The 11,363-nt window shown below is 38.2% G+C and overlaps 1 protein-coding gene across 3 annotated transcripts; it reads right to left on the bottom strand.

Moving 5' to 3' along the window:
• Positions 1 to 6,412: 6,412 nt before the first annotated feature.
• LOC106755777 lies at positions 6,413 to 9,657 on the bottom strand. 3 transcript variants are annotated; one of them, XR_001375420.2, is made up of 6 exons: positions 9,338 to 9,657; positions 8,944 to 9,008; positions 8,834 to 8,866; positions 7,810 to 8,728; positions 7,243 to 7,517; positions 6,413 to 6,666 (listed from the first exon to the last, which is right to left on the bottom strand). XR_001375420.2 is itself a non-coding variant. In XM_014637990.2 (6 exons), exons 1-6 carry the CDS (start codon positions 9,398 to 9,400, stop codon positions 6,616 to 6,618), a joined length of 1,233 nt encoding a protein of 410 aa, XP_014493476.1. In that variant the 5' UTR covers positions 9,401 to 9,657; the 3' UTR covers positions 6,413 to 6,615. The 3 variants fall into 3 exon arrangements, 2 of the variants coding, with proteins under 2 accessions (XP_014493476.1, XP_022634375.1); XM_014637990.2 differs by having other exon boundaries at positions 7,416 to 7,517; XM_022778654.1 differs by lacking the exon at positions 6,413 to 6,666 and having other exon boundaries at positions 7,023 to 7,517.
• Positions 9,658 to 11,363: the final 1,706 nt, after the last annotated feature.

Raw genomic sequence — 11,363 nt, 5'->3', positions numbered from 1 at the left:
TGTGATAACAGTCTAAAAAACCGTTATTTTTATGCTTCAATTTGATATCAAAACACACCCTTTATGGCTTAGAATGAGCTTAGAATCAAGTAAAACACTTAGTTGAGTCACATGAGAGTCAAAAGTTGTTTTTAGAGATATTATGTTTATTTTTGCAGGGTTTTGATAAGAATTGAAGATGGAAGTGAAGTAGGGAGGACTTAGACTCAAGAAAAGAGGAAAAAGGGAAGAAAAGAAGAGTCAAGTTCACCGCTCAGCGGCAAATCCCAGCGTTGAGCGCCAGTCTCGTGGGGGAATCCACAGTTTCTCGCTCAAGCGGTGTCGTTGAGCGTCTAGGCGATTAGAGGCAAACCGTTGAGCGGTCAGGCGATTAGAGGGAAACCGGTGAGTGGTCAATTTAGGCGCTGAGCGGTGCAATGCTGGGCTTGGGCTTAAATTCTATTACTTTTATGCGCTATATATAGACCAAGTGCGATTCTCAAAGTAATCCTTTGACAGGCAGATACGTCCAGAGCAGTTCTACACTCCTTGGAGGCGGTTTCTTGGATGCTTAGGCTCCAATTTATCAAATCTAGGGTTTACTCTTCCATTCTTTCATTTAATTCCATCTAGTTTCACCATGTCTAAGGTGAACTAAACCCTTTGTTGTTGGGGGACAATGTAATCTTTTGAAACTCTCTTATATTGAAATTCTTATTTTATTCATATGCTTATATTAATAGTTGTTGGGTTTCTTATCTATGCTTAATGCTTCTATCGTTTAACTCATTCGGTAAGAAGATATTTGCCTTTGTCGATACAGGAACGTACGGGAATTAAGGAATACTGCCTAGAGATAGGGGTAGGACGATCAATTGTATTTTGCTTCTGTACTTTAATGCATTATTAATTACTCAGGGAGACTAGAGATAGTGAACTAGTAATTAATAGTAGGCTTTTTTCGCCAAGAAATTGGGTTTAGAGTAGATAAGAAAGTTTGCATGGCAATGATGATAAAGCGAATTAAATAAGAAAAATAGATATAAGAGGGCGGATAAGATGAAACTGTAAACCCCAACAACTCCATTCCTTCATATATTTTCTTTGCCAATTGATTCACTTGCATTTGCATGTTTATTTTCGTTTTGCACTCACACTACAAAATTTATTTCTTTTCAAGTCTTATGAGATTAATTTACATGAAAGATAAGGCCTAAGAGTCCTTTGGGAGAACAATACTCGAACTTATCGTTTATATGTTACTTGATAACGATCTGGTTCACTTGCTAGGAGTTTAACATGCAACAAAGATCGTCCTAGAGGAAAGCACTACTGTAAGCAAGGAACATGCTCTCGTAAAAATGAAACATACATTCGGGATGTTATCGTTCGTCCCAACCATACTGCAAGTTCATATATATCCGAACAGTTAGCTCCGCCTCAGTTCAATATGTACGACAGTTCCTAGGACCCGGAGGATCACATCAAAATGTTCATTAATCGGATGGCGTTTCATACGGGAAACAATGCCATATGGTGTCACGCGTTCTCCTTATCCTTGGAAGGAGAGGCACTGGAATGGTTCAACTCCCTGCCCCTCAATTCAATTTAAAGTTTTGCACGTATCAAGCGCATGTTCGGGCATCAATTCGCAGGTAGCCGGGCACAAGACCTAATCGTCTTCTCCTGAATGACCTTCAAGCAAGAAAAGTAGGAGTCGCTAAAAGCGTTCATGGATCGGTACCAGAAAACTGTGCAGCAGGTGATAGGCCTCAACCTTGAGCTCGCTTCGTAGTATGTACTCCTGAAAACGATCTAAAAACCGTTATTTTCATACTTAAATTTGATATCAAAACACACCCTTTATGACTTAGAATGAGCTTAAAATCAAGTAAAACACTTAGTTGAGTCATGAGAGAGTCAAAAGTTGGTTTTAGAGATATTATGCTTGTTTTTACATTGTTTTGCACGGTTTTTATGAGAACTGAAAAAGGAATTAAATCAAGGTGGACTTAGACTTGTGAAAAATGAAGAAAAAGGATGAAAAAAAGAGTCAAAGGGACTGTTGAGCGTTAGAATGGACCGTTGAGCGTCGAGGATGATTAGAGGCAAACAACTCAGCGGTAAAACTGACCGCTGAGCGGTCCAAATGGCTAAAGGGAAACCGTTGAGCGGTTTACTTAGGTGCCTGAGCGGTTGTCTGTTTTTATTAGCTCGGATTCTGTAATCTTTCTGTTATCTTTTTGGTCTATAAATAGACCCAGTACGAATCAAAACTAAATCTTTTGGTAGAGAGAAACGTCCAAAGTTGTTCCACACACCTTGGAGGAGGTTCCTTGGATGCTTAGGCTCCAATCTACCAAGTTTAGGGTTATTTCTTCCATTCTTTCATTATATTTCATCTAGATTCACCATGATAATGGTGAACTAAACCCTTTGTTGTTGAGGAACAATGTAATCTTTTGAAACTCTCTTATATCAAAATTCTTGTCTTCTTTATATGCTTGCAGATGCTTATCTTTATCAATTGTTGGGTTCCTTACCTTTGCTTAATGCTTTTATCGTTTAACTCATTCCGTAAATGTTGTTTGTCTTTATTGATACGGGAACGTACAGTAATGTCATGAACTAGGGAGAATTCCTTGATTATGCTAATACCACCTAGGAATAGGGGTAGGACGATCAATTGTATTTTGCTTCCGTTTATCATGCATTATTAATTACTAGGGGAGGCTAGGAATAGCAAGCCAGTAATTAGTAATAGGCTCTTTTCGCCAAGAAATTGGGTTAAGGGTAGACCAAGAAAGTTTGCATGACAATATGATAAATAAGCAAATTAGATAAGAAAAGTATATATAAGAGGGTGGATAAGATGAAATTGTAAACCCCAACAACTCCATTCATTCATAGTTTCTTTTAGCCAATTGATTCACTGCATTTTGCATGTTTACTTTTGTCTTGCATTCAAAACCTAAAATTTAATTCTTTTCTCAAGTCTTATGCGATTGGTTTACATGAAAGTTAAGGCCTAAGAGTCCTTTGGGAAACGATACTTGGACTTACCCATTTTATATTACTTGATAACGATCGGGTACACTTGCCAGGGACTTAACAACTCCCAACCCTTAAGCCAGGTCCATCCATTGACAGCATTTGTCGACGACCCCCAAAGGCGATGGAGGAGTTGAAAGAGAGAGCGACATATGACATAAGGGTGGAGGAGATGAGAGAAGCTAGTAAGAAACAAAGTCAAGAAGTAGCAGTTGAAAAGAAGGAAGGGAAGAAACCGAGCGGTTTCGGGGAAAGGCCAGGAGGATCTAGGCAGAAAGAGTTACTCAAGGTCTCGCATTATCAATAGTATACCCCATTGAACGCACCCGAGGCTAAGATACTATAGGAGGCCCTAAACACAGAACTGATGCCCGTGCCCGTGCCAAAGCGACGCTAAAAGTTGCCCGGTGCTGACAGGAATAAACATTGTGTGTACCACAAAAACATGGGTCACACGATAGAGGAGTGCGTCACCCTTGGAGACAAAATTCAGGAGTTGATCTGTGCAGGTCAACTAAACAAATATGTCAAAATTGATTGCCCGACCAAGCAATTAGGACGAAGTCCGTGACAGAGAAGTTTGGACGAGAAGGAATATCGCGGGCTTCCGCGATATTCAATGAACAACAGCCCCCGACCGGACACCAAACTTTGAAAGCCAAGGTCGTCAGAGTTCGCTATTATTGGCCTACCATGGAGGAAGATGCCAAGCACTTTGTTCAGAGATGTCCAACTTGTCAAGCACATGCCAATGACGTACACGTTCCGTCAACCGTCTTACACAATATAATGTTCCCTTGGTCGTTCGCCCAATGTGGGATAGATATAATAGGACCTTTCTTTGTAGGTTGGGCCCAGATGAGGTTCTTGTTAGTAGCTATATATTACTTCACCAATTGGGTAGAAGCTGAAGCGCTAGCAACGATTACTGCTCAGCAAGTACAGAAGTTCGTATGAAAACTGATATGTCATTTTAGACTCCCCTGAACGATCATGATGGATAGAAGGAGTTACCCAAGGGTCGCGTTATCAACAATATACCCCATTTAATGCAATCGGGGCTAAGATACTATAGGAGGCCCTCAACAGAACTAATGCCCATGCCAAAGCGACGCTGAAAGTGGCCCGATGCTAACGAGAATAAACATTGTCTGTACCACAAAAACATGGGTCACACGATAGAGGAATGTGTCACACTTTGAGACAAAATTGAGGAGTTGATCCGTGCGTATCAACAAAAGAAATATGTCAAAATTGATCGTCCGACCGAGCAATCAGGACTAACTCCTTGAAGGAGAAGTCCGGACAAGAAGGAATATCGCGGGCTTCCGCGATATTCAAGGAACAACCACCCCCGACCGGATGTGAAACTTTGAAAGCCAGGGTCGTCAAAGTTCATCATTATTGGCCTACCATGGAGGAAGACGCCAAGCACTTTATTCAAAGATGTCCAACTTGTCAAGAACATGCCAATGGCGTACACGTTTCGCCGATCATCTTACACAGTATAATGTTCCCTTGGTCCTTCACCTAATGAGGGATGGATATAATAGGACCTTTCCCAGTAGGTCGGGCCTAGAAGAGGTTCTTGTTGGTAGCTATAGATTACTTCACCAATTGGGTAGAAGCTAAAGGACTAGCAACGATTATCGCTCAGGAAGTACAGAAGTTCATGTAAACTGATATGTTGTTCATTGATAAAAAAATTTGTTGAATTCTACAAGATCTTGGGAATCAAGCATGTCACTAGCTCGGTGGAACAACCACAAACGAACGGTTAGGCCTTGGCCATCAATAAGACGATCGTGGTTGAGCTGAAGCGAAGGTTAAGGGAGAAGGAAGGCACTTGGGTGGATGAATTTTCGGAGGTCTCGTGGGCTTACCAGTGCACCCCGTTAGCCTTACATATGGCACTTATGGCATGCTTCTAGTCGAGGCGGGGGAACCGTCGTTGCGAATGCAATTAAAAGACGTCCAGCTGAATGAAGAAGAACTAATAGTAGAGCTTGATACCTTGCAAGAACGATGGGAAGCTATGATCGTCCAGGCCAAAGCGTGTAAACAACGGATTGAGAAGAGATATAACACCAAGGTGAAGGCAATGAGTTTTCAGGAAGGCGACTTAATATGGAGGAAGACTAGCGAAGCGAGACCAACGACAGCACACAGAAAGCTAGCCGCCAACTAGGAAAGACCATTCAAAATAATTGAAGATCTAAAAAACCAAGCTCATTTCCTCACTCACCCAAATGGCAAATACATTCCCAATACTTGGAATGCGTCCCATTTAAAATTTTATTTCAATTAAAAGATAATGATTATTTGTATGTATTTTCACTAAGTTAATACAATGGGAATTTCCATGATATCAGATTCATAGTACAGTAACACGTAAGTATCAAGGTTGGCGAACGGAGAGCCCCGAAAGGAATCAATGCCAACCTAACCGAGCGGTGAACGACGAGTTTTAAAAGCGAAACATTGTCACCCGGCCCTAACTAACATGAGTTGGTGAATGGAGAGTTCCACAATGAACCACTACCAACTTTGTCGAGTGGTGAACGACGAATTCTCAAATGAACCACTACCACCCGACCCTAAAAAACACCGATCGCAGAGTTGGTGAACGGAGACTACAGAAGGAAACCACTGCCAACTTGACTATGCAAAGAACGACTAACTTTCGACTAATGAAGTCACAAAATCAATCATATCATACTGAACGGTTAAACCAGACGCTTATAACTTGTGATAAATAGCGAAAGAAAATTGACAAAACTGAAAATGAAACCATTGTTTAATGTGTGAATTTGGAGTATGCAGAAAACTTTCATCTCCAAATCTCTTAAAGAAACACCAAAAACTTTATCATCAAAACCACTCAAATCCATCCACTCGCTCTCCTTAAAATTCATCTTTGGATAAGAACGACATTAAAATATTAAAGAAGGAGCAATATTAAAGCATTAAGGAAAGGGTTATATTCCAAATTAGTAAGAATCTAGCACTCTTATTATGCAAGTATGCGAGACGTTAACTATGAGAGATTTGAATAGGGGTATTGAGAGAGGAAAAAAAAAATCAATTGGTAGGGAATAGGGATCCTGGTATGCTAAATTTTATAGGCACCCAATGGTATCGATGATAAATAACTACATTGCAGTGTGTATTAGTAAAGATATTTCTACCAAAACTGATGTGGATTTATTTGGACCATTCAAAAAAATTTACCATGGTTCCAAGATCGGTCCCATGTGTTGCTAGGATTTTGGTTTGTATATGCAACAGTATGTTTTAATTTCCTTGTATCGATTTGCGTAAGTGAAAATAGGTGAAAGTGAATTTACCGAAAAAGATCATTTGATAACGATAAAATCTAGAAAAGCAACTAAAATAAACATTGAAGGGAAGGGCCATAGCCATAGTAGAATTTACGATATATACTTTAACTAAGATAAACCAATATAAGGCTTCACCGAGCACGTAACTTTGCCAGATTTTGAAAAGGGAAGGGTCATCATTTTTTTCCGTAATTTTTTATACATGAAAGAAAGAATGTTGTACTCATCTAGCGTGGGTAATTCCTCATGGCCAGATTAACTGGGTTCTTTGCTTCAGGTTGATTGGTGCTCTCTCCTGCATTAATGAACTTGCATAAGACTTGGTTTGCTAAATAGCACTTAGACTAAAATGCAAAAGAAAAAAGGGGAACAAAACAAAAGTATTTTGCAATGAAGTTACAAGATTGTAGTGCAATTCAATCGCAAGAGCAGTAGGCATAGATAGACCATAGGGAAATTATAATTCCAAGATGAAAAATATAGGATGACAACATGAATACATGTCAGTGGCAATAATTATAAAATTTCGCGCCTCAAAAAGAATGAACTAGTAAAAAAGAATATAAACAAATTGATATTTGGTTAGAAAGTTCATAAAGGTTAAATATAAAAAAGTTAGTCTTGATTTTCTCTTTACTGCTCAAGTTTCTATGAAAAGTGGTCCTTAACATTTTAAGTTTTAACAAAAGGATACTGTACATACCGAGATGAAAAAAATGGAAAAGATATCATGCATCTAAAGATACTTTTAATATTTCCACGGCATCAGATGAGATTCTTTGATTAAGCACGAGATATTACAAGTCTGACTCTCTAAGATTTTTCATAGAGACAATAAAGAATTGTCAACCAAATCAATTGACTACAATACCACTATTTGTCAAAGCAGTTGATCCTGCTTCGTCACCCTTTTGTAGGTTGTGTTCAGTAATTCTATAACTTCTAACACGGCCCCCCTGCAGAAACACCTCTTGCAATGCATTTCCTATTCACTGTCACATTCTTTGTTATATTCTCTTTTCCCTTGGCTGTCAAACTACTAACCTTGGTAGTTCTTAGTTTCTCCTTGGCACCATCCATACAGCTGTTTTTTTTATTCACTATGTGTTGTAACGATGCCTTTGAACTTGTAGACGGATACTGGACCTACAAAGATAAATCCACCACCCTTGTTAAACATAAACTAAAATAGTAAAACATTATAAGTTTGACTATAGCTACAAAACAAAATATTGCGATAAGTAGCTACAGCACCGTAACTTTCAGAAAAGGGACGCATTCAGAAAATAAAATCTGATGCATTTTGCAATCATTTGGTGAAATCAATTCTTAATATTCAATTTATATGAGCTTTATGTAGGACTCATAGCTACATCATTCATAATAATTTGTGTAACAAAATAGAAATGCATGACCTAAGGACAGTGCATCTTCTCACCAATGACTTTGCTGTTCGATGGTATGCTGGCTTCGAAAAATTGATGTTATTTCCCATTCTGTTACCAGACTTTGTTGCCTTCGATGTTTCACCTGGCTTGCAACTATTCTTAATCGCACGCTTAATTGTCACCCCACCTTTCTGATATGTGATTTTCTCTCTGTGCTGCCTTGATACAAACTTAGCTTCAACACTTGTGTCTGAACATGACCCAACACTAGACTTCCCAGAAGATGATTTACTACCCCTTGATTGCGTGCTATTATCACCTATCTCCACTTTTGAAGTCTTTACTGAAACATAGCTTCTCCTAACGCTAATAATGGATGAACTTCTACTGTTCTGATCACATGGTTGACTACTTACCCCCAAACATTTCTTTTGTGGCTGAATGTTTGAGACTTTTCTTGTAACACATTTCCCAACACTAACCCTCCTAATTGATGAACTTCTTTTCTGATCACATGGTTTGCTAGATACCTCCGTATACTTCTGAGTGTTATCAGATGTAATTGTGCTTCTTGGAGAGCTTCCACCAGTCTTGCGATCTGAACTAGAACTACCCACTGTTTTGCTACAACTAACCTTTGATACAGTTTTTCCTCTGGCTTGCGGTTCAAAAGTCAATCCAAACTTCCCACTCAATGCTCTTTTTGGCCTGATCACGTTTGATTTTAATCTGGGTTTCACTTGACCAAAGCTTGAATATTGTTGTAAGCCTCTCCTACTCGTCTGATTATCTAATAAAGTATTCAGATTAATACCTTCCCACTTCTTGTTGTAGTGTTTGCCTCTAGATCTCGAGACCGAAGAAGGAAGCTCAGGCGAATTTACTCCTTGCAGATCAATTCCTGGTGCCAATATCTCGTCACCCTGAGAAAACTTGGATTTTAACTCTCGAGCTGACATTTGGTGGAACCTGAAAGTGATTTGTAGAAAGTACACACACAGTTTACAAAACAATCCCAAGGTCGATATCAAATCGACGAAACCACCAAAAAGAAAATTCCAAAAGATTCCTTACGGATGACTTTTGTTGAACCAATCATCACCACCTCTGCAGCATAACAAAATTAAAAATCAAAACAACAAACATAAATTGATACAAAAAACTCAATCTAATAGAAAACTCACGTGTCTACACCACCAGATACAGCTTCAACAGTCAAATCTACCCACATAGGTGCTTCAATATGCTCCTGTATTCACACATTTGCAACACAAAGACAATCACAAATTAACAATAGAAAACTCTGAATCCCACAACAGAACTAACACTAACGAACAGAGGGATATAGATTGGAAAAGCACAATAGTAACTGAATCAACATCATGAATGTAACATATAATGCCTTAATAATAATAATAATAATAATCAATAATAACGACAATAATTAAAAAGCAAAATTATGGATTTCAAAATTGAAATTTATAGTGTTTCGCAAACAGAAATAATCTTTCTTCCGAATGATCAAGCGCATTGCAATAAAACAACAATACTAAGCACAATGAGGGAACGAAAAATTACCAGAAAAGCCCAGTGATCGTTGGTCTTCTTCATCGCAACCCCTTTCTTCTTAGAAGCTTCCATTGTTTTCAAGAAGAACGGTGAAAAACGCTTTCATTGTGAGTTTTGTAGTTGTTGCGAATATAAGGAACTGCAGAGAGTGTGGGAATACATGATGGGCGGAAACGAAGTTCGGAGAAGAAGGGGTGCAAAACGACGACGTGTGAGTTTGGATTTCTGACTGATTCCCTATTCGCGTTATGAACCGTTGGATGATGGGAGCGATGTTTCGATATACGGAGGGTTCGGAATATTTGACCGTTGGTACCATTCAAAATGTTGGAGCTTGAGAGTTGGGAAATAATATTGTAATAAAAGTTGAAGAGTTATATATGTTTTTGTATTTAACATTTTTTTTAAGAGAAAGTTGAAATTAGTTTTATTTTTTTCAAAGTTAGGCCAATTTTATGAATACATGAATTTAATTTTTTTTAAAGAAATTTTGTTAATTTTATTTAATATTGTAAATGTGTTTTATGATAGTATTTAAATTATTTATATCATTTGAGATATTTTTTTTAAGGCTTAATACTGCTTTTGGTGTTTGAGAGGTTGTGTTCAAAATGGTCTTACCTTTTTTTTTAGGTAACAATTGATCCCAACTTTTGAAAAAACGGGTCACGTTAACCCTTTTTGCTAATGGCATCAAATATTTAACGGTGTCGCTGCCTTCCTGGATAAAACTTACCTACGTGGCAGTATTAAGTTTTGACGTGTAAATTTTAAATTAGAAAAATCATGAATGGCTTTTGCAGCTGCTTCCACAGCAGAGGTGAATAGATCTGGAGTTAGATCAACAGGGAAAAAGCCATTTTCTTCTTCAGATTCTTTGGTAGACAAACCTCTAAGCTTCAGATTTTTCTCTAATTTTGCTTGCTTCTGGTTAGCCTCCTCAATCTGTTGCTGCAATTGGTGGATCTCAGAGTCTTTGTTCTGGATTTTAGATTGGAATTTCGGATTGGATTTTAGAAGACTCTGTTGTTCTTGAATTTCTGCAGGTAATCGTGAGTCTTGGGGAGAAACACACACGCGTTTTGGATTGTTCTCCCTGTAAAAATGCTTGAGTTCAAGGAAAAGATGTTTTTAATTTGAGAGAATAAACCCTTCTTCCATAATTTGAAACACTGCTGGGAATTTCTTCAATATGGCAAAAAGTTTCCTCCTTTTATCGAGCCCCAAATCTCTTTTGAACTTGCCAAGCTGCTTAAGCGACACACCCCTATTCGGTTGAGCCACCAGAATATTCTCACCCCTCAGAACGAATTTCAGCTTCTTGTCCCTCTAAATTACGTTGTCAAATAGAAAGGTAAAGGGGTGGATGATGAAGGTGAAGATAGCATGAGTGAAGGCTCCGTCTAATCTATCATTCAACAAGAGCAACAAAAAACAACAGTAGCAACAAACTATAGGGACAGAAAAATGAAAAATTGATTAGAAGAAGAAGAAGATGTTGAAGAAAAAGAAGAAGATGAGACTTTCTGATGTTTTTGTGTGACGATAATCCGAAATCGCAGTTTCTGATATCTGTGTGAGACTTTCTGTTTTTAAGTTGGTGGGTTTTGTGGAGAGGACAAGAGAGGGAGAGGGAGAGGAAAAGGGGAAGGAAGAAAGAGACGGCGGCGCAACCTCTCTTGTCATGAGGGAAAAAAACCCTAAATTCACTGTTAGTGAAGGTAGAAGATGGCTGATCTGTCAAGAATTTTTTTTTTTAAAAATTTAAAATTTAAATGTTATTTTACCTGTCGTGCCACCTATAAGCAACAACGTTAAATATTTGACACCGTTAGCAAAAAGGGTTAATTTGACCCGTTCAAAAGTTGGGATCAATTGTTACCTAAAAAAAAAGGTAGGACTATTTTGAACAGAACCTCCCAAACTAGGGACCAAAAGCGGTATTAAGCCTTTTTTTAAATTAACTTAAAAATATGTTTAAAATGTCAAATAAATTTAATATATTATTTTTCAATATAAATATACATATAAATAA

This window comes from Vigna radiata, chromosome 2, assembly GCF_000741045.1.
Source record: "Vigna radiata var. radiata cultivar VC1973A chromosome 2, Vradiata_ver6, whole genome shotgun sequence".
In the NCBI taxonomy this organism is placed as follows: Eukaryota; Viridiplantae; Streptophyta; class Magnoliopsida; order Fabales; family Fabaceae; genus Vigna; species Vigna radiata.
This window is presented reverse-complemented; position numbering and strand designations above follow the sequence as displayed.

Excerpts from the sequence above, each read along its gene's own strand:
- LOC106755777 (XM_022778654.1), bottom strand. The coding sequence starts at position 9,400 with ATGGAAGCTTCTAAGAAGAAAGGGGTTGCGATGAAGAAGACCAACGAT. Across the intron at positions 8,729-8,833 it reads TGGTTCAACAAAAGTCATCC|GTTCCACCAAATGTCAGCTC; the intron begins GTAAGGAATCTT and ends AATCACTTTCAG. Across the intron at positions 7,518-7,809 it reads ATCGAACAGCAAAGTCATTG|GTCCAGTATCCGTCTACAAG; the intron begins GTGAGAAGATGC and ends TTATCTTTGTAG.